The 24421-nt window shown below is 39.4% G+C and overlaps 1 protein-coding gene across 3 annotated transcripts in view; it reads right to left on the bottom strand.

The window, feature by feature from the left end:
• Positions 1-24421, bottom strand: part of LOC120417969 (neurotrimin) — a 137542-nt gene that overhangs the window by 12335 nt on the left and 100786 nt on the right. For all 3 annotated transcript variants that reach the window (XM_052709118.1, XM_052709119.1, XM_052709117.1), the window contains exon 3: positions 7909-8121. In XM_052709118.1, the coding sequence (XP_052565078.1) occupies positions 7909-8121 (213 nt within the window). The remainder of the gene's footprint in view (positions 1-7908; positions 8122-24421) is intronic.

Genomic DNA, 24421 nt, shown 5'->3' with positions numbered 1-24421 from the left:
GTGTCCTTGCAAGGGTGGAAATGGTTTGTGTTTCCCCATGCAACTTGACCGTTGGATGGTGCAACTGCAACTTACTTGCAGTTGTTTGTTTGAAATTTCTGGAACCATATTTACTGAGCTGGCTGGAGTGATGATTAGTGTCAATCAAATCAATATGTTTACAGAGAATTTATTGTCAAATAAAAACTATTCTCCTCAACAATGACTAAGTCTTGTTTATACAACAATTTCTAACCATTTTATATAAAGGTAATTCTCCACCAACTCACACGAAATCGAAAAAGTTGCCCCGACCCCTCTTCGATTTGTGTTGAAATTTTATCCTATGGGGTAATTTTTGTCCCTGATCACGAATCCTAGCTCCATTTTCGATTTCTCTTTACGGAGGGGCCATGCTTTTTATTTGTCAGTTCCTTCCCTATGACCAAAAAAGCTTTTTGTGTCATTGATTCACCCATACATTGGCTGTCCATACCAAAATGGTACGTAAATATTCGAAAATCTATATTTTTTGTAGGAATTTTCTGATCAATTTGTTGTCTTGGGCAAAGTTGTAGGTATTGTTAAGGACTATTCAGGAAAAAAAATAACACGAAAAAAAATTGTTTGTCGAATTTTTAATTAACTTTTTTTTTACAATAACTCAATTCCCCAAAAAACGTATTTTTTTCATTTTAAAGATTTTTTTTGATAAGTTTTAGGGGATAAAAACCCATAATTTTTGAGCCAGTTTAAAAAAATGCCACCGAGTTATGATTTTTTTTAATTGGAAAAAACGGAAATTTTATACGTAACATTTTTTACCTCAATTCTTATGCAACGTTTTTTTCGTTAAAGTGTATCTTTTTCAAGATATAGCCACCGAAAGTTTGATTTCGGCGAAATATTTAGAGTTTTTCGATTTAAAAAAATATTGACCATGAGTAACCATTCTTGATTTTTTTTAAAGTTCAGGAAATTGGTTATCAAATTGCAGATTGGACCTTTGATTGCTGAGATACAGCGGCTTAAGGGGTTACATACATGTAAATCGGCAAACATGTCAAGGGTTGGTATTGGCACACACTCAAACTTTTTTTAAATTTGTTTTCAGGACATTAACATAAACATTTTTAACTATTATCAACATAAATTTGAAGGCATTTGGTTGCATTATTACCGAGATATAGCTATTTGAAGTTAACAGTTTCAAAAAACGGGTGCCACGATATCTCAACACTGCTTCGACCAAATCGGCTCAAAATTTTTTTGAAGTCGCTGTTCGTATCGGGTGAGTGATTGTGTGATTGTGGTAATTGAATAATAGCATCATTGGTGCGCTGGAAGTGGGGACGCGAAGTCGTGATTATTCAGGTTAATTTTTGTGTGTGCTTTTGTGTCGCTATTCGTATGGGGTGAGTGCATAATTTGTAAAGGGAGCACGTGGTCGTAAAAAATATTCGGAGTGAAAAGTGATTTTTTGTGTGTGCCTTTTGTCGTGAATTGTGTGTGTCGATTGCGGGCGGCGAGGCCACGCGCTTGCCTTACTGAATTATTTGTGTCTTGAGCGTCATTTTCGTTGAGTAATTGGTGTTTTTTGTGTTTTAGTAATCTTTGTTTGTGATTTTCAAAGCCCTTCCAATATCATCGTTGATCGGAAGGCACGGCGTCGGATGAATTGTGTATAATTTTTTCGAATAATGTATTATTTTTTATGATGAAAAAGCCTTTTCTATACAGTGATCGAAAGACGCACTGACAATTTGGATCGTCGAGTTAATGGTGGAGCAAAATAACTGTGTGTGAGTGATTTTGTGTGTTAACCAGAAAGACCTTCCCATAGCTTCGTTGCTCGGAAGGCTCGCCGACGAGTCTGTTATGAAAGTCCTCCCCATAGCATCGTAGATCGGGAGGCATCGAAAAGCCAACACCTTATCCTACTAACCCAAAAAAATAATAATCACGTGATGCTTGAAGGAGATGCTGTGGATTCAACGGTCTCAAGCGGTATCAACATGTATATAACGAAAAACTATGTGCTTGATGAGTCTGCAACTTCAACTATCGGACTAACATTCCTCCCTTTCGTTGAACTGCAGGCTTCTTGGGAGGGCGCCGGTATTGACTAATAAAGTAGGGATCTTCAGAGGTTAAACAGTGAACGGATGGTTGGCTCCAACTGATTATTTTTGATTCATTGTTTAACTTCAGCTGATCTGTCAATAACGGAGTAGCAGCTCATTGGCAGTCAACCATGCTCATGCTCATGCTCAAAAATCGTCCGTTTTTGATTTTTGTATTTTTTTAAAAGCAAAATTTTAAAATCGGGCTTCGTCATGCACACGGGATATGTCTTGAGAGTCTTCACTCCAAATTTCAGTCAATTTGGTCCATCCAATCTCGAGATATCGTGGCACCCGTAAATTAACTCAGTGTTCCGAGAAAAACGCTCACAAAGTTTGAAAGTCCGCTTTGCGCATGGCAGAACATTAAACTTAAATCGTCTTTTACTTACTCTAAACATGACATATCTTCATGAAACTTTCAGGAGTGATTGTAATTCATCTTTTTAAAGGATTTAATAAATATTTGGAAATATGAAAAATTGAGATTTTCTACATGTATGTAACCCCTTAAAGAAAAAGAAACTGAAAAATTGAAGTGTTCCCAAATTTTCTAATGTCGATATCTTAGCAATTTATGGACCGATTTTCAATGTTAAAAAATGAAACATTCGTAAAATTTTCCAATCTTTTCAAAAACAATATTTTGGTTTTTATAAATCAAGACTGACATTTCAGAAATGCGTATTTTTTATATTCGAAAAACCCCGTATTTTTGCTAGAGTTTAGTACGGAGCAAAATTTGGTACCGGAGTTATGAATTTCTGAATTAGGATGAATTTTTTGATTATATCAAACATAAAGCATACAAAAATATTATCAAACATAAATCATGCGAAATATTCAAGGCTGACATTTGAAAAGATCTATAGATAAACATTTATTTTGGACATTATTTAGAGAGAAAAATCAAAGTGCAAAAAACTGACAAGTTTCCGAAGATTTCAACAAATATGATTTTACATCTAAAAAAGAGTTTTCGATTTTTTGTTGCAAAAAACATCTTTTTTTACATACTAAAAATCATAGTCCCTACAAGTTTTCATACAATCCTAAACTCAAGCACAAAATATGCAATTTTTGGGCCACGAACTGTAAACCGGGATGACATTGATAGGATATCATTTGATTTTTGGAATATTTCCCAACTGGCTAGAGTTGTCTCAACCTTTTTATTTTTAAAACATGTTCTCGGGTAGGCCACAAGGTCCACTATTTATAAAAAAGTTTTTTTTTTCAATTTATTTAAAGTAAAAAAAATGCGTTTAAAATCTTGATTTGAATTCCAGGGTGACTTTAGTCATAGTTATTTAAAGTGTTAAAACAATATTTTTAACGTCGAACTTACTATCACTAAGGTTGCTGCCATAGCGTTTCTATGAGGAAAAAAATGTTTCTAATTAGTTAACTATGTTTATAAACTTTTTTACGATATGCATATCAATTTTAGGTAAAATTGTTTAAAAGGCACAATTTTGGGTATTTTTTTTTCAAACCAACTGTGTTCATCTAAACATCGATTTATATTTCATTTTATACTGCAATTGAAGCAAATGAATTGAGTTCGAAATGGGTTTCAAATGCACACATAAAATTTAAATATTATTTACAAACTAATTGTATCTTTTTGTAGTGGAAAATTTTTGTAGTGGGATCCGTGGTGTACGGGTAAGCGTGATTGCCTCTCACCCAGTCGGCCTGGGTTCGATCCCAGATGGTCCCGGTGGCATTTTTCGAGACGAGATCCGTCTGATCACGCCTTCCGTTGCACGGGGAAGTAAATTTTGGCCCCGGTCTAACCTAGAGGGTTAGGTTGTTAGCTCAGTCCAGGTGTAGGAGTCGTCTCACTGGGTCCTGCCGCGGTGGAGTCGCTGGTAGGCAGTTGGACTCACAATCCAAAGGTCGTCAGTTCGAATCCCGGGGTGGGTAGAAGCTTAGGTGTAAAAAGAGGTTTGCAATTGCCTCAACAATCAAGCCTTCGGACACCTAGTTTCGAGTAGGAATCTCGCAATCGAGAACGCCAAGGCAATGCTGTAGAATGAATAATTTGATATTTCTTTATATGAGCTTAACAAAATCATTTTAAAACTGTTAAAATCTTTTGACACTTCTTAGAATGGCTTTTGTTTATAATTTGACGCATTTTTACTGATCTTATATTGCCAAACAGTTTACAGGTTAGACCAGGTTGTTACAGTTTTGTAGTGTTGTTGCACTTTTATCTTTGACAATGAATTATATCTTATTTGCAGTTGTTTATTTTACATAACTGTCGTGGTGATTATTGCATTCGATCGTAATATTTCGATCGTAATTTCTCGACTCACGATCGAGATTTCTAATCTAATCTAATCAGACCCTAGCGCAGCCAATCTTTCGAAGGGATCCTGGAGAGTGCCTTAGGTTAGATGACGCCTAGCACTCTTCTTGTCATTTATTAACATTTGCAGTGCGCCATTGCATTAGAATGCATTGAAACATCACAAGCGTTAAAGCGGCCAGGCCTACTGCGTAAAGCCGTATCGCAGAGATGATTCGTAATTGGGTTGAGTTTGAGCACTAGGTGTTCGAACAACAACACAATTCTGAATCGACAGGGGAGGAAGAAGCGTGGGGACTAGGATGTAACAAAAATGATTTTTTGGCGGGCATTCAAGGGTTTGTTCCGGTGAGCATACTAAGCCCAAATCCAAAATATGAGTTTGATTGGACGTAACAGGAACTGGCGCTCCGCCCTTTAATTTTAAATGGGATTTAACCCGTAAAAAAAGATTTTTTCAAAAATGTCACTTTTTGAGGCATTTTGGCCACCAATGCGTTTACCAAAAACATCACTGGCGTGTAGGCCAGATCCTTGCGCATCTTTTGGTATATATAACATTGACATTTGGAGCACCCTGGAGCTCGGTACAGGCCTTCAAAGTTTGGCATTTTTTCGAAAAATCGGTCCCGGCAAAAAAGATATGCGTCGCGCCTCGCGACGCCCTAGACGCCATTTGATTTTGCCGGGGCCAATTTTTCGAAAAAATGCCAAACTTTGAAGGCCTGTACCGAGCTCCAGAGTGCTCCAAATGTCAATGTTATATATACCAAAAGATGCGCAAGGATCTGGCCTACACGCCAGTGATGTTTTTGGTAAACGCATTGGTGGCCAAAATGCCTCAAAAAGTGACATTTTTGAAAAAATCTTTTTTTACGGGTTAAATCCCATTTAAAATTAAAGGGCAGAGCGCCAGCTCCTGTTACGTCCAATCAAGCTCATATTTTGGATTTGGGCTTAGTATGCCCACCGGAACAAACCCTTGAATGCCCGCCAAAAAGTCATTTTTGTTACACTCTAGTGGGGACACACCACCATACGCTCCGAGATTTGGTTGTATTCGTTGGGAGCACCATGCTAAGAAGGTTTGGTACTCGGGACCCTCTGGGATGGGACATTGTATTTCCACGAATGCCCTGGACACTATTTGCCGTGGTTATAGCGCCACAACTCGCTCTGACTCACGATCGAGGTTTCTCGATCGTAATATTACGATCGTAATTTGTCGAAGGTAAGTCGTAATTTGTCGATGGGAAGTCGTAATTTGTCGATAGTAGATTGAGATCATTCGAGAAAATCTCGATATGTGTTTTTAAAATTTCAGGTATTAAAAAATTTCAAAAACTTCAAAAATTTCAAAATTTTAAAAATTTCAAAAATTTCAAAAATTTCAAAAATTTCAAAAATTTCAAAAATTTCAAAAATTTCAAAAATTTCAAAAATTTCAAAAATTTCAAAAATTTCAAAAATTTCAAAAATTTCAAAAATTTCAAAAATTTCAAAAATTTCAAAAATTTCAAAAATTTCAAAAATTTCAAAAATTTCAAAAATTTCAAAAATTTCAAAAATTTCAAAAATTTCAAAAATTTCAAAAATTTCAAAAATTTCAAAAATTTCAAAAATTTCAAAAATTTCAAAAATTTCAAAAATTTCAAAAATTTCAAAAATTTCAAAAATTTCAAAAATTTCAAAAATTTTAAAAATTTCAAAAATTTCAAAAAATTCAAAAATTTCAAAAATTTCAAAAATTTTAAAAATTTTAAAAAATTCAAAAATTTCAAAAAGATCCAAAAATTACAAAAAAAATCAACAATTTCAAAAAATTTAAAAAGATTCAAAAATTTAAAAAAAATCAAAAAAATTATTTTTTTAGGAATTTAAAATTTTTAAAAAATTTTAAAATTTAATTTAATTTTTGTTTAATTTTAAATTTTTGTTTGAATTTTTGAATGTTTTTGAAACTTTTATGTTTTTTTTTAAATTTTTTTATGATTTTTCTAAAATTTTGAAATCTTTAAAAAAAAATATTTTTTTTGAAAATTTTGAAGTTTTTGAAATTTTTGAAATTTTTGAAATTTAATTTTTGAAATTTTTTAAATTTTTGAGATTTTTGAAATTTTTAATTTTTTCGAATTTTTTGAATTTTTTGAATTTTTTTAAATTTTTGAATTTTTTTATATTTTTGAAATTAAAAAAAATGATTTTTTTGAAATTTTTAAAATTTTTGAAATTTTTAAAGTTTTTGAAATTTTTGAATTTTTTTTAATTTTGTAATTTTTTAATATGAAATTTTTTAACATGGAATTAGTTGATTTTTTTTTAAATTCATATTTTTTTTTAATTATTGGAATCTTCAATTTTTTTTTTCAAAAATATGCTATTACAAATTTTGATCGTAATTTCTCGATCCACGATCGAGATTTCTCAACAGTAAAATTACGATCGTAATTTCTCGATGGTAAGTCGTAATTTGTCGATGGTAGATCGAGATTTGTCGATGTTAAGTCGTAATCTTACTATCGAGAAATCTCGATCGTGAGTCGAGAAATTACGATCGTAATATTACGATCGAATGCAATAATCACCTCGTGTAAATTAGTTGCTTTGTCATCCCGCGATTACGTATCACTCTCATCGCCTTATAAGCTGATGATGCATTTTATCTTACAGCATCGTGCATTACTTTCGCTTCCTTGAAACCGATACTGCCCTCTCAGCAGAGATAAACAACTTCGCACTTACGAGAACTTCACTGACCTCGGAACTGGGTCAGTTGACCGATCATCAATCATCCCGGGGTGACGACGGACATTCTCCGTTTGAAGTGCAGTTCTAATGGGTTCGTGACAAATGGACCCTTTTTCAGAGTTCTATATTCTTTATATCTAAACTACACCCCAGAGTGCAATGATGAGCTCCATTGTTCCCCCACTAGAAAGGAGGGGGGGGAGTGGGACTAAATGACGTGATGACATTAGCACACTCTTAACAGCGCCAACGTGAGTCATGCCCGTTGGACAACTGGCCCCAACCGGTATATTTGCAACCCTGACTGGACTGGAGTCATGCAAAAACAATCACAATCCTTTCGCGTTCAGTCAGCGGTACCTGACGAATCCGTTCGCGTGGTTTACAACAAGTGTGGCATTTGCATAAAAGTCACGAATCAATAATAAATATAATATATGAATGAGCTTCTGCAGTAATGGCAGGGGAATTCGTCATCTGTTTTCTAAACATTTGGAAGTTGTGAATCAGCACCAATATGATCGGCAGGTGATGCAATGTTTGAACATCAAGTTTGTTCTGTCTTCTTTATTTGAACTGAACGGTTAATTATAAATTTTGATGTCATGTGTTCAGAGATCATGTTTTGATGGTCAGTTTAATTTTTCTACTACTTGTATTAATTTTTTAAATATACTATCAAATCGTTGGTCTTCATTCTTCAAAAAATCAAATTAAAGTAACTAAAAATTAACTCACGCTCTGGGTTCTGTATCCGACAGGGCAGCGTCACCGTTGCGTCCAGCTCGGCCTCGACGGTGTGGTTCTTGGTCAGCAGCTGCGTCCTCGACGGACCACCTCCGTTGATGTCATTTTCGGGCCTAGCCTCCCGCGACGGTTCATCCTCGTCGTCGTACTCGTAATCGTCACCCGGTCGCTCTTTGGATATGCTGCTGGCCGGATGTGGAGAAGCTGTTGATTGAGAAATTTAAAAAAAGGTTTTGATTAGATTTTTTTTAATTGCGGCAAGATAAATAAAATAATTACACTGAAATTTTTTTAACTTTTGATACTGTGTTCAACAACTTGTTAAAGATAACTCTAATAGGTCAGATGTATCTTCTCGGGCAACTTTGGGGACTACTTCAACATGTTTTATGTTAGGTGGTCTAATCTGCCACGATGCGTAACGTCCCATAAACCTGGCTTTACGGGCCAGATTCCACCGGATAGGTCGTAAAGTGCGCCCAGACGAGCTTTTTGCAGACCTCAAATCTGAACTAATTAATCTGGCATCTTTATTTTATTTTTTCGCAAAGCAAGATATGCCGCTGACTGGCCTCATTTTGGCTGCACAGCATTTACGGTTCGAAGAACAAACCTTGTTTGATTGAAATTTTTCTAAAGAGATTTGAAGTTAGGTTTGGCAGACATCTTGGGACTTATTGAGTTGTTTCTTTTCTACCTCTACTAGATACAACTTAGTTCAACCTTGCAAACAATACTCAATTTCCAATTCAGCATTCTACAACCGCTTCGTCTAGCCAATAGAGTACAAACGCAGCATAAATCATTCCGACACGGCTATCATTTCTAACACTGCTTCACGTTTAGTTCAGCGGGGGAAATATGCAGACTTGAATATCGGGACTGTGGTGCGCCACCTTCTTAAGGAATAAGAGTGCGATTAGGAGGACGGGGGAGGGTCTTTGAATAGCTCATTGCCACCGATGCAACTGAAACGCAGCCTAATTAACATATTTTACAGCTTGTAAGTATGCGCCGTAAAACCCGAGTGGACAACCGTTTCGAATGGGCAATACTCATAATAGATATGAGTTCTAAAGTTAGAGGTTGTAACTTCGGTAGAACCAATTAATTTCATTGGTACAATATTTTTGACGTGATCTCCTTTTAATGATACAAAAAAAAAATCATGAGCAACATGTTCCTTGTTCATCAAAACTACAAAAACCTGAATTGTTAAAAAATCAACAAATTTTCTAAGACAAAAAATAAAAAAAATAAAAGCTATTCATATTTAGAACAAAACTTATCATGTTTGCACAGGCTGATAATTTTTGTTTACAAAACATTTGAAAAATGATTCAAACTTCAGCAAAGACGTTGCAAACATTTTTCAAAGTTTAGTATAATTTTTGTTAATACTAAGATATTTTTAGAACGAATAATAGCAAAACAACTGGATTGGTGTAAATTCATTTAAAAACACTTGTTTCATTCAAATGTTGAAACAATGTCTAACTACACAGTTAACAACTGTGTAAATTTTGATTTTTTGAAGGTTGAGTATAACCTTTTTTTTATTATTTTACCACAATTTAGACTGAAAAAGTTACATTACACCAGAAAAGTGTTAAAATTACACATTTTCAGATGTAAAATTACACTTTTTCCTGACATAAAAGATCTTACCCTTCCCAGATGTAATATTACCATGGTTTTTTTTTTACAGTGTAGTAATTTCAATTTTCATGCTCGACTTTGGTCAGAGGCGAGGAAAATAAATTTAAAAAGCAGCGACCGAAGTCATCATAAAATGCTAATGCAATCCTTGTACAAAAATCTAAACCAATAAACTAAACTAAAGGCTGGATTCAGTAAATGTAATCATAAGCGGAAGTGTTTTAAAAATCATTAATAAAACATATTTTGATTAAATTTAGTTTTGTTTCTTAAGATATCAAAAGATAAAAGATGAGGTGTATTTAGAAAAAAGTAGTTACATACAGCAAATTTTTAAAAACATCTTTGTATAGGGGAAATAAACCCATCAGCGGTCGTGTTTGAATGATGCTGGATAATCTGAAGTGTTCCTTGAAATTTACTAAAACCAAGTACACCAACGAGTAGAGCAACTTTTTGTGGACATTTCTGAATCTTTTCACTTTTACTAAAAGTTATTCTATTCCTTTTACAAGCATTTGAAAAAAATATTTCCAAAATGTATTCTAATCAAACGAGAATGCATTGGGCCACGCCCATTTTCCTATTTTCAGCTTAGTTCTTTTTTTCTTCCAGCGCTCTTTTGGGTTTGCGTAGTGCTGCCAAAATTGATGAAATTTTAAGGTAACACTCACGAAAAGCAGTATCATAGATAAAATTTTCTGGCAACATTGGCTCACCCCAACATGCGCTGCTGGTGGTGTTGGTGGCGCTTTGTTCTTTATTTGCCTTCGCTTCTCGCTCGGTTTTCTTCAGCCTTCGATTGGAATGGGTCGTCAAAATTGAAACGTCAAAAGACTAGGCACGCTTGTTTTTTTTATGGTGCTTGCTAATTATTTACATGTTTCGGGATTATTTTTCAAATGAGTGACTGACTAATATGTAAAAGAACATATTGCCGAAAGTTGGGGGCAGTTTTGTATCGAAAGCGCCGTAAAAAAGTAAATGAAAGTGAAAAGTTGATTTTGGCGATATTAATTAAGCGTTTGAGGGTTTCTCGCGTGTGTCACTATGTGTGCCAACAAAATGATGAGAAATGGTCCCGCAAAATAGAAATTATGATCAAAAGTGCATTAAATTTGATCTGCTTGGTCAGTAAGTGTCATAAATTTGCGTGCTTACTCGAGGCGGTGCTGATGCTGGTAAGTTTATAGCCTAAATAGTATTTTTTGGTGCTTTAATCGAGCATCAAACTCTCCATATGACGAAGATAGGTGTTTGATTGGAAAGGGTATATTTTCCCTATTCTACACACAAAAAAAATGTGAATTTACTCGACACGGAAGAAAATAATCACATACAAACTCAGTTAATGTAAATTTGAGACTCGACGTAAACGGTTGAATCACACGTAAAATCATGTTTTTACGTATAATTTGTTGCAAATTTACATCAAATTGCATTTAAATTTAACTGTTTAATGACGTCCAAAAGTGTTACATCATAAATGAGCAACATTCGGAAATATTGTGTGTTTTTTTAGTCACTTCTGCACAACTTTCTAGGAAATAGCATAAATTTTCGGTCGCTCGCTGACGGCGTAAAGGTCGAGTATATTATACCCTTGACTTGTTTCTTTGATTTTATTATTTAAATTAATATTCCAAATTTCAAAAAAAAAAAAAATAGATGAAGAAAAGACACTTAGATTTGATAATTTTATTCAAATAGTTCTGCAATCAATTTAATTCGAATTCGTTAAAATTATCCAACTAGTATTGATCAATCTGTTAAATAATTATGTAAGTTTTTGACTTTCTGAGTTATTGAATGAACTCCAGAATACAGTTATAAAAAGACTTGAAACTTGAAAAAAAAATGATTTTCGGCTCCAAGACATTCTGTAATTTTTCGCAATAGTTTCAGTGTATAATTTCTTGACCATTTTTTGACAATTAGCTATAAAATTTGGAAAGTTATATTCATTTTGGATTTTCAAGTACTTCTGAAAGTGAACCTGAGTAAGAGACGATTTAGGCTCAAAATTTTGTCATTCGTAAAGTGAACTGTCAATCTTTGTGAGAGCTTTTCTCGAAACACCGGATTGATTTAAGGGTGCCACGATATCTCAAGACTGGATGGACCAAAATGAATGAAATTTGAGGTGAAGACTCTGAATACATATCCCGTGAGCATAAAGAAGCCCGATTATTTAAATTTAGCTTTTCAAAACATACAAAAATAAAAAACCAATGATTTTTTTATATGAAAAACAAAAAACTATTACTATCTTTTTTTTATATAAACTTTTTGAAAATTGGAGTTTGTCATGAACACAGAATTGGTTTAACGAGCCTCCAAAAAAATTGAGCCAATTTGGTCACAGCAGTGTTGAATAATCGTGGCACCCGTTTTTTTTTTAAGGTAAACTTCAAATAGCTATTTGAAAACCCCGAAGTGTTAGAAGGTAGCTGGGAAGGCCAGATTTAACACATTGAGTTTTGTAGAAAAGTTACCTCCTGGTTCGGAATTTGCAAAATAGTTCTAGCTACCAAAATGCTTATCCACCCTTTTCTCGAGTTGCTGCAGAAATGTCATAAGATTTGTTTTGTTGTTAAATGAAAATGTTTATTTTAATTTAAATAAAAGTTAAAGCGTGTGCTCATACCAACCTCTGGCATTTTTGCTTATTTATGTGTATGTAACCCTTTAACTTGATAAAAATAATCAAATGTTATGAAATTTTCTATAAAGTTACTTCGAAACATAAACTTTGAAAAATATTTACAATTGCTACAAGTAAAAAATAGATTTACTGCAAAATATTTCCAGCAGCGTTCATTGTGTTTTGAAACAGTTCCGTTAGCCTGACACAACAATTGATCATAACATACTTCCGATTGCCGAAATTAGCTTCATGCACCCTATTTAGCTATGCACCACGGTTTCAAGAGGCGAAAAAGAAACCGAAAGTATCGTCCATAAAAGCGGACACCGACCGTGTCGTCCGTGTGCGCCTCACGGCGGGTGACAATCCATCTACCGATGACCATCGGCTGCTCGCTACACACAGGTGCAACACCAGAGGTGAATGATTAATGTCCACTCATCCGTCCATTGATTCATTCATCATATTCTCACATTCGTATAAAGCGCCAATCCGTGAGGTGAGGTGATGACGCGACGAGCCTTGTTAACGGTCCCGAACGAAATGGCGTGAATGTTTTTTGATGGAACTGTTTGGTTCAAGTTTGGCAGTTTGAAACTTGAGCCAAGTGTGATTGAAAACTTCCCAAAATGTTGTACACTCAGTGGCGTGAAAATCTTCAATTTTTGTTTTACTTTAACCTGTAACCAGTTTATCTTGGTCACAATCATCTTTACACTTTACCATTACACAACTTGAGTAGAAAAAAAAAATTGTAAATAGAGTTAGTCAAAATTGTCAGTAAATGTCTGTGTATTTATTGAACGAGTTTCTCCGTGTTTACATGTTCGAAACTTTGTTGAATAAATACTCAATAGCCGAATGGTTGGTGTCTTTTGGTGTTATTTATTTATTTATTCCTATTAGTTCAACTTATTTATTGCTTGCAATTATTAAAATACCTATATTCATTTTCCTATTAAATTTGTTACCCTACCCTATACACTGAGTCGACATTCATTTAAACCAAGACACCAACCTAAACATTGTGATCGCTGTGATGTTCGAGCTTCTACTGTTGTCATCAGTCATCGCCAGTCTGTCATCGCCAGCTGTCAGTGTCATCAAGGGGAACCGGAGGTTGAGCTCGAACACGCGGGATTGGCGTTTGGCAGAAAGCTATAAAACCCGTGAACGCCCTCGTATAGCTCTCCAATTTTCACCAGCTATTTGAGTCCGGAGGAGTGAAGAACCGGTAGCCGCCCAATTCATCCGTCACCAAATGAAAAGGGCGTAGTTTCGCAGATTTTCTTAAATCTAAAAAGTTAAAACTTAAAGCTAGTGCCGTTAAAAACAGTGAAACGTTACACGATTAAAATCTAGCTTAAAAACAATTAGTACGGGTTCTGTGAAGTCCACCACGTTAAGCCTAGGTGACCTGTGTTGAAGACACACCACGGTGAAGTAGATCCTGGCTGAGCTATATACTTCCGGAACCGTAACGTACGCCCGACCCGAGTGAGAGTGGTGGACAGTGCATGCGGAAGAAAAGTGGTCTGAACAGGGCGCGTGAAGTGTTGCGACACGAATCGCATGAGTGTAACGTCCGTCAAATCTGGAACCCTGTTCGAACTGGTGTGTCCTCGCTCGGGTCTAGACCACGAAGATAGTGCGCGCGTGTACCACTCCCCGGACTGCGGAACGAACCGCCATCCGTAACCATATGGCAAGCTACCAAAAACTGTAAGATTTCCCTTGCCAAGTGTGGGAAAGTGGCCCTGCGGGGTGAAGCATGAACGTGTCCGGTGGCAGCACCGAGGAAGCCATCGGTGTGACACTGGCGATGACCCGAAGGAGATCACCAGGCGAGCAGCAACATCAGTAGCAGCAACGGCCGCAACGTGACCCTTAGCGTCTACCATGCTGAGGTTTTCTTAAATAAAATGCGCAAGTACTAGTAAATCCCCCTTTTCTTTCCCTTCCTGGATCAGTTTTCCCCTTGTTACCCATGATTACTCCCCAATAAACAAAAATGTATGGTCTAAATCTATTTCAAGTTGTGTCGTCTTTTCTTTAAATGTTGTTCAAAGAGATCTTGTTCCAGCTAATTTCCCCTGATAAAGTGACGTTTCCGGTAAGTGTAAAGTGAAACATTTGTAGTTTGTGTAGAAATCTCCGGAAGACACGTGCCGCCCTATGGAGCAATCCCCCTAAGGGACTCCATGTGCTCATCTCATATTTAACCCCAGAATAGTTAATTACTATCAATTGGCGCCCAACGCAAAATTTTTCAAAAAGTAATTTTCTTCCATAGACCAGAAGAAAATTCCTTTTAACGGTCTCCCGGAGAATTTCAATAAATGTAAATTTATTTCAATCAAATCAAGGCCAGCAGATGAAACCTACGAGGCAGAAAGTCAACAACATGATCTCCCAAGCAAACTCTGTCGTACATGATGATAAAAACCTCAAATTATGCTTTCTGTTTCAATCGTGAAGTGTGAACATGAATCAGTAACAGTCCGTAAGAATTAGTTTCTCGACCGTACTGAAAATAGTTCAATTTTGGGATTTTTCAAGTCAAATTTAGTACTTTTGTATTGATCTTGAATTATTTGTTCAATTTTGTTGTTAATTTATTTGCATGATCGATTCATTTGTCGCTTATTTATTCTTCAATGTTATTTATTTATTTATTCACACCAATATTTATTTAGGTAGCATTTATTAATAATTGTGCATGCCTACACGAATTATTTTCACATTTGTATTATCGTGAAACAAAAATTTAAATTTGTCATTCATTCATTGAAATCATGGCTGATTCATTCACTTTTGATGAAGCCTGTACGCTTTTGGGTAGGTGGTATCATCGCATGAGAGTGGAAAACTTAGCCGATGATGAAGTTTTGAATGAACTGAAAGCTAGAAAAGTCATTTTGAACCAACATCTCACAAATGATCAACGACGTGAGATGCTGAAGAACAGGTTGGCACAGGAGCAGTCTGGCGAGGCGGAGATCGGTCTTCGTTACGTGATAGGACCTCCAGAGGACGAAATCGCCACGTGTACGGACAGATACGAGCTGCTGAAGACATTGATGACACCTGATGTAGACGAGGAACGGCGAAACATAGTTCAAGACCGACTCATTCACCTCGGGATACGTTTTGTTGCAGTCTTACGTGTGTCGCGAGGGTCGCCAAATCTTCATGGCTCGCTGCAGAACATGGTGGTGGAGTTGACTTCTCTGCTGTACGCGTTCTACGAAGAGCCACCTCAAGAACCAGAGCCCCCAGCCGTACCAAATCCTCCTGTACCGATCCCATTGAAAGAGGTGGGATCCTTGTTTACACAAGACGACCTGGATTACATGCACGATCTACAAGCGAGAATTGCGCATTTGGAAGGGCAGTTGGCGTTTGAAATTCCAGTGCGCGAGATGGGAACACAAACTCCAAAAGTGACGTTTTCCTCAAATCGTGACCATCAAAACGAAGATGTCAATCCCAATCCTAATCCTAATCCTAATCCCAATCCCGATCCTATTCCACCTCCTAGTGAGCATTCTTATTTCGATTTCAACAACTCCTTTTCGAGTTTTCAAAACAACATCCCTTACGGAAACAACAATAACCCCAACAATTACCCTTTTGGTTACCCCCCACAAAATCAACAATATCCTCCACCCCCACAATACCCCTTCAATAACAACAATAATAATGGCCACACTGGAATTATCAACTCAAGAAATCCACAGCCAAATAACAACAATTATCCCAACCAGCATAACAACCAGCATAACAACCCACCCCCACGAAATCCACAACAACGTAATCCACTTCCCGAATATCCCAATCAATACAACAATCGTCGTTCTCTACCGGTCTCAAGATGGGACATCCCCAAGTACAGTGGAGATGACCAAGGTTTGAGGTTGAACGAGTTTTTAGAAACCGTTTATGGCCATGCTCGTGCTGAACAGGAGCTGTTCGATTCGGCCATTCACTTGTTCACCGGATCAGCCTTGAAATGGTACATGACCGAATGCTCGTTTGGTCGTCTCATGAACTGGGATCATCTCGTCTTTGAGCTGCGTAGGACGTACATGCACCCTGACTTGGACGCCCTGATGCGGATTAAGATCTACGGGCGCAAACAGCAGAAGAACGAGTCCTTCCACGACTACCACAACGAAGTCGAGAGCATGTTCCGTTCGATGCAATACCAACTCCCGGAGTTCGAAAAGGTTCAAATTCTGAAGCAGAACATGCGAACCGACTACAAGAAGCAGCTTACCTTTGTCCCCAAACAAACCCTGAGCATACTGGTGAACGCCGCACGCATGCTGGACGCACACAGCTTCCCAGCCTACAACAAGGTGTTTGGTTTGGAGCGAAATGTGCACGCTGTGAGCACCACGAACCAGTCCAACAAGAAGAAGCAGAAAGAATCAGCTGGGGAAACCGTCAATGCCGTAGGTCAACCTGCACGTCCACCTCAGAACCAGAACAACAGAAACCAGCAGCGCACTTCTACATCTACTCCACAACAACAACAACAACAACAAGCTGGTCCAGCCGGAAGTAACACCCAGAGACCCCAGGGAAACCATAATGGTCAATCCGGCCAACCGCCCCGACCGACGATGACCCTGGACGACTTGGTGAATGCTCACGCTCCTCCTCCTGAAAATTCGTGTTTTAATTGTGGTCGAGCTGGTCATCACTTTGTCATGTGTCGCCAGCAACGTGCACTTTTCTGTGGCAACTGTGGCCTGCGCGGATTTCCGGCGGAACATTGCCCATATTGTTTAAAAAACGCGAACGCTGCGAACCAAAACCGCCGTTCGTAGAACCGTTTTTGCGTGACCCTCCTGAATTCTGGGAGCCCGCGAACCAGCAAGATTACGAATCCTCTGCTGAAATTTGTCAAATCACCTATCCTTTTCGTAACGATAATCGTCCTTATGTAAACATTAAATTATATGAAATTCAAATTCACGCCCTTTTGGACAGTGGCAGTAATCACACCCTTATTAGCGAAAAACTTTTCAAATTATTCAAAAATAACAAAATTCAAAAATTGTCAAAACCTATCACGCTTCGTTCTGCCAGCGGCGATGAGCTCGAGGTTCTAGGTCAAATTCCAATTCCGTTCGACTTCCGCGGGTCCACGAAAGTCGTGACCACGCTGGTTGTGGCCAACCTCTCAGTTGATTGCATCTGCGGTATGGATTTCTGGCGTAAATACCGGATCCACCCTACGGTGAACGAGACCAACTTTGAGAACGATCCCCAGATGGTCACGACGATCGAACCCCCACCCACGGGTTCAATTCTGACGGAGGAGGAGGAGCAGGTGATCGAAAACATCAAGAAGAAGTTCATTCCCGCGTGCGAAGGCCAGCTGACGATTACGCCGCTCGCCGAACACCGAATCGTGTTGGCCGATGAGTGGAAAAACAAACCACCTGTCCGGCAATTCCCCTACACCATGTCCCCGAAGACGCAAGAGCTGGTTGCTATCGAGTTACAGCGGCTGCTGGACACCGGCATCTTGGAGAGAAGCAACTCGGATTGGTCCCTGAACTGCGTTCCGGTTATCAAACCCAACAAGGTTCGGCTCTGTTTGGACGCTCGCAAGATCAATGAGAGAACTGTGCGTGATGCGTACCCGTTGCCGCACCCTGGTCGCATCCTGGGCCAGCTTCCCAAGGCCAACTACTTGTCCACAATCGATCTGTCCGAAGCCTTCCTGCAGGTTCCTCTCGCAGAAGAATCCCGGAAGTACACCGCGTTCAGCGTTCAAGGAAAAGGGCTGTTCCAGTACCGCCGTATGCCGTTCGGTCTTGTCAACAGTCCGGCAAGTCTCGCCAGATTGATGGACAATGTTCTTGGCCACGGTGAGCTGGAACCCAATGTTTTTGTTTACCTGGACGACATTGTCGTCGTCACAGAAACCTTCGTACATCACGTGCAACTTCTGGAAGAAATCGCGCGGCGTCTGACAGCAGCCAACCTCAGCATCAACCTGGCGAAGTCCAAATTCGGTGTTGCGGAGATTCCGTTCCTGGGATATCTGCTGAGCACGTCCGGTCTCAGGGCCAACCCGGAAAAGACACGTCCGATTGTCGAGTACGAGAGACCTACGACTATCACAAAGCTGCGCAGGTTCCTTGGGATGGCCAACTACTACAGAAGGTTCATCTCGGACTTCAGCGGAGTGAAGGCTGCCCTGACAGACCTGCTGCAGACGAAATCAAAAACAATCCAATGGAACGAAGCCGCCGAGGAAGCCTTCTGCCACATCAAGGAGCTGCTGATATCGTCGCCGATCCTTGGAAGTCCAGACTTCACCAAGGAGTTCGTGATCCAAACCGACGCTAGCGACGTGGCCGTAGCCGGAGTTCTTACTCAGCAACAAGACGAAGGCGAGCGAGTCATCTCGTACTTCTCTCACAAGCTGACCACGGCCGAACGGAACTACCACGCTGCCGAAAAGGAAGCGCTCGCAGCTCTCCTGGCGATTGAGGCATTCCGCGGCTACGTTGAAGGTTACCATTTCACGTTGATCACCGACTCCTCGGCGCTCACTCACATCATGACCACGAAGTGGAAGGTCGGTTCCCGATGTAGCCGATGGGCGTTGGACCTCCAGGGCTACCACATGACCATTCTGCACCGGAAGGGTAAGGATAATGTTGTCCCGGACGCCTTGTCTCGAGCCGTAGCGCAGGTGGATGAGCCATCCTCGTCCTGGTACGCGACCATGAAGGCTAAGGTGTTGGCCAACCCCGACGACTACGTTGATTTCCGCGTCGAGAACGATCAGCTGTTGAAATTCGTCACTGTGCAGGACGGCCCGTACGATTCCCAGTTCGAGTGGAAGCTTATTCCTCGACAGTCCGAGATCCCAGCGATTCTACAGCAGTGTCACGACTCTTGTTTCCATCCAGGTTACGACAAGACGCTGGCGCGCATTCGGCAGCGGTACTACTGGCCGAAGATGACCGTCGAAATCCGTCACTACGTGCAGCAGTGCGTTACCTGCAAGGAAGTAAAAGCATCATCAGTTCCGGTGGCACCAGAAATGGGCAAAATGAGGGTAGCCACAAGACCCTGGCAGATCGTATCGATCGACTACGTTGGTCCCCTCCCCCGCAGTCGCCGCGGAAACCAGCACATGCTGGTCGTGTCTGACCTCTTCTCGAAGTGGGTCATGATCCAACCCGTGCGAAGCATCAGCAGTTCGTCCCTCGTCTCGATCCTCAAGGAGCAGTGGTTCTTCCGGAACTCTGTGCCCGAGATCGTGATCACGGACAACGCTTCTTGCTTCTTGTCCAAGGAGTTCAAGGATTTCATCGACCACTTCAAAGTTACGCACTGGCTCAACTCGCGCTACCACTCCCAGGCCAATCCTGTCGAGAGAGTAAACCGCTTGGTCAACGCCGCCATCAGAACCTACTGCAAGGATGACCAGCGGATGTGGGACACTCGCGCGGTCGAAATCGAGATGATTCTCAACACCAGCGTCCACGGATCGACCGGATTCACCCCGTTTTTCATAACGCGCGGGCACGAGATGTCGGAAGTCGGAACCGACCATAAGTTGTTCCGACACGGCGAAAATCTCACTGCCGAGCAGCTGGAAGATCGTCGGAAGGAAAGGTTCCAGGAGATCTACCGGATCGTCGTGAAGAACCTCGAAAAAGCACACGAAACATCCCGCAACACGTACAATCTTCGCCACCGTCAGTTCGCAAAATCGTTTGTTGACGGCCAGCTTGTTTACCGTCGAAACATGAAACAGTCAAATGCCGCGGAAAGGTACAACGCGAAGTACGGCCCCCAGTTCCTTCCCTGCCGAATAAAGGCCAAACACGGTTCTTCGTCATACGAGCTGGAAGACCTCAACGGCAAGAATCTTGGGATTTGGCCCGCCGCACACCTGAAACCAGGATAAACGGCTTTGTTTCACTAGTTCCCTCCATCAGGTCGTCACCAGCAAACAGCAAAAACACGCTATCATCGGAAAAATCATTTTATTTCCAACTCGTCATCGTCCAAAAAGGTGGCCACGAGTAGAAGTCCGCTTCGGCGACTCCTCGTTGAACGATTTCGCCAATCCGCACACCACCCGATTCGGCATAGCCCAGCAAATCATCAGCCGCAGCTTTCTGCCCAGGTGCGCAGCATAAATCACCTGGAAAACATAGAAAAAACGACAAGATTAGCAGCAACATACTCACCTGGTCCACCTCGTGCAACTTAATGTTGTTTTGTTTTGATTAGCCATCGTCATCGCAAGGTTCAAAGTGACAGTTTGACAGTTCAGCGAAAGTGGTGCGAAGCCCGCAGGGGTGTGCTGACGAGCACGCACGCAGCCACTTTTATGTCGACTAGTTACACTCTCAATGTGATTGATACTCTCTGTGCATTTCCAGTTTTTTTTTCTAGATAATTATCATGAAAGTTTGTTAAATGCATTTGAGAAGTTCAATTCACAATTTAGTTAATTAAATCACTGAGACTTCGTACGTTCAGTCTTCAAGTGATGGTTTATTAATATAGGTTTGATATCGCCTACTATAATTTAGCTTTATGAATGAGTGAATGAATGTTTTTGAATGAATCAAGAGGAAATGAATGAATGGATGAGCGACGATGAATGAAGATCATGAATGGTAGAAATAGAGTTAATAATTCTGGTCCAAGAATATTCTTGTGACATGGTTGTTCAAATGAGATGCAAAATTTGTTTGATCTCAGATCTATGATTAGGTTAAGGTCTAGATTCTAATAAATTAGTCAAACTGACACGATAGTTCGTGGTTTTTGATTTCACTTTGCGATGGAGATGGTTAGCTACATTTGAGATTGTTCTGATACCCCAAAATGGGAACGGTTAACAAAGGGTTCTGATCCTCTTCGAGTGACCAGTTGACAATAGTTGTTTGCTTTTGTATTTCATGTTGTTGGCTGATGAACTGTGTTGAATCTGGAAGGATCAATTACAAGATTGGTATGTTTTCGATGTTGTCTATCGTTAAAACATAAAACATTTATGTCTGTGTTTACTTTACTCATTAATGAGTGGTGGTCCTTAATTCTGACAAATCACAATGATTTAGTGAAGCAGAGCTTTCCTTCAATGGTACCAATCACTTTAACTAAATCAATGATTTGGCTGAAGCTAAGGATCCGAGCAATGTCTAGATGTGTATGTGCCTAGAATAACAAATTATAAAAAAAAAATTCAAATCATTAAAATATTGCCCGTGAGTTTACTTTACTCTTTGATGAGTGGTGGTCCTTAATTCTGAAAAATCACAATGATTTAGTGGAGCAGAGCTTTCCTTCAATGGTACCAATCACTCTAACTAAATCAATGATTTGGCTGAAGCTAAGGACTCGAGTAATGTCTAGATGTGTATGTGCCTAGAATAACAAAAAAAATAACTTTGTCATTTTTTTTCCCAACACCGGGAAAATTGTAACCAGTTTATCTTGGTCACAATCATCTTTACACTTTACCATTACACAACTTGAGTAGAAAAAAAAAATTGTAAATAGAGTTAGTCAAAATTGTCAGTAAATGTCTGTGTATTTATTGAACGAGTTTCTCCGTGTTTACATGTTCGAAACTTTGTTGAATAAATACTCAATAGCCGAATGGTTGGTGTCTTTTGGTGTTATTTATTTATTTATTCCTATTAGTTCAACTTATTTATTGCTTGCAATTATTAAAATACCTATATTCATTTTCCTATTAAATTTGTTACCCTACCCTATACACTGAGTCGACATTCATTTAAACCAAGACACCAACCTAAACATTGTGATCGCTGTGATGTTCGAGCTTCTACTGTTGTCATCAGTCATCGCCAGTCTGTCATCGCCAGCTGTCAGTGTCATCAAGGGGAACCGGAGGTTGAGCTCGAACACGCGGGATTGGCGTTTGGCAGAAAGCTATAAAACCCGTGAACGCCCTCGTATAGCTCTCCAATTTTCACCAGCTATTTGAGTCCGGAGGAGTGAAGAACCGGTAGCCGCCCAATTCATCCGTCACCAAATGAAAAGGGCTTTTTTTCTCAGATTTTCTTAAATCTAAAAAGTTAAAACTTAAAGCTAGTGCCGTTAAAAACAGTGAAACGTTACACGATTAAAATCTAGCTTAAAAACAATTAGTACGGGTTCTGTGAAGTCCACCACGTTAAGCCTAGGTGACCTGTGTTGAAGACACACCACGGTGAAGTAGATCCTGGCTGAGCTATATACTTCCGGAACCGTAACGTACGCCCGACCCGAGTGAGAGTGGTGGACAGTGCATGCGGAAGAAAAGTGGTCTGAACAGGGCGCGTGAAGTGTTGCGACACGAATCGCATGAGTGTAACGTCCGTCAAATCTGGAACCCTGTTCGAACTGGTGTGTCCTCGCTCGGGTCTAGACCACGAAGATAGTGCGCGCGTGTACCACTCCCCGGACTGCGGAACGAACCGCCATCCGTAACCATATGGCAAGCTACCAAAAACTGTAAGATTTCCCTTGCCAAGTGTGGGAAAGTGGCCCTGCGGGGTGAAGCATGAACGTGTCCGGTGGCAGCACCGAGGAAGCCATCGGTGTGACACTGGCGATGACCCGAAGGAGATCACCAGGCGAGCAGCAACATCAGTAGCAGCAACGGCCGCAACGTGACCCTTAGCGTCTACCATGCTGAGGTTTTCTTAAATAAAATGCGCAAGTACTAGTAAATCCCCCTTTTCTTTCCCTTCCTGGATCAGTTTTCCCCTTGTTACCCATGATTACTCCCCAATAAACAAAAATGTATGGTCTAAATCTATTTCAAGTTGTGTCGTCTTTTCTTTAAATGTTGTTCAAAGAGATCTTGTTCCAGCTAATTTCCCCTGATAAAGTGACGTTTCCGGTAAGTGTAAAGTGAAACATTTGTAGTTTGTGTAGAAATCTCCGGAAGACACGTGCCGCCCTATGGAGCAATCCCCCTAAGGAACTCCATGTGCTCATCTCATATTTAACCCCAGAATAGTTAATTACTATCAAACCTGACTTATTTTCCACAACTGAGCCCATCACGATGCCGTTAAGACCGTTATTCATCACTGACCAATCCCTAGTTTTTTCTTCCGCGGAGTTACGCGCCCTTTAGAGGGCACAGCAGGATGCTTCTCCTCCGCCGGGGGTGGTTGAAATGGCTTTTTGATCGAATATGTAAGATAATACGAGACTTGGGACGAATTTTTCTTCCTCAACAAAACTATACACGTAACATGGCACTATACGGTGTCTTATCGGGCAGATAGCGTGACTAATGCGAACTGGTCACGACGATTGGATTAGGTCGGGAGGGTTACGACGCTGTCGTCCTCAACTATTTTTCAGCTATAACTTTTGCTGTTTTTTTTTTGTCTTTGCGTCCCCTGAAGAGCTTTTGAAAAATGCTCGAGATCCAATATGCGAGATCTTTTTTATCTTAATTAAAATTGTACGTAAACAAGAAAGTGATGAGTGATTTTGCTTGTTCGCGTCCAACCACCCCCTTTTGGCCCTTCGTACGGCAGTAAATTGAAGATGCTCCCACTGTAATTCTAGGCAACCGCTACATAGGTCATCCGTGTGGCCCTATTGGTTATCCCATCAAATCAAATCAAATCAAATCAAATCAAATCAAGAATAATAAAGTAAAAGTTTTTGTTTTAACCGAAACCATAAAAAACATTAAAATATTGTTAAAACACAATTCTTCTAACTATCCCGATTCACAATAGATTGAAGATTGAAAATTTTGATTGGTTGGAAATCGATGTAATTTTTGTTGTAGTGTAGTTCTATTTGATACTAATATAAAATATTCAGATATTGCTCATGAACATGACTAATACTGGTCTGATGTGCCCTATAAATTATGATGATTTGCCCCAGACGTATTCACAAAACTTAAAAAAATGCAAAAAATAGGCGCTTGAACTTTTAGGTTTTACAATCAAATGAATTTAAGATAACCACAATTACACAGTCATCCTTTTGGTCAAAAAACATTTTGTCATCCAGGGCGAATTGGAACTACAGTTTAAACTTAAAAACGTGAACTCCTAAATCTTTCTACGATCTTTAGTTTCAAAATACAACATTAGTAAAAATCTTAATAGCCCTATATGACTGAAAATAAAAATATATTTTAAAATATAATTGTTTTCAATT

The sequence above is a fragment of the Culex pipiens genome, chromosome 2, assembly GCF_016801865.2.
Source record: "Culex pipiens pallens isolate TS chromosome 2, TS_CPP_V2, whole genome shotgun sequence".
Classification (NCBI taxonomy): Eukaryota; Metazoa; Arthropoda; class Insecta; order Diptera; family Culicidae; genus Culex; species Culex pipiens.
The sequence above is the reverse complement of the archived record's forward strand: the minus strand, read 5'-3'. Positions and strand labels throughout refer to the sequence as shown.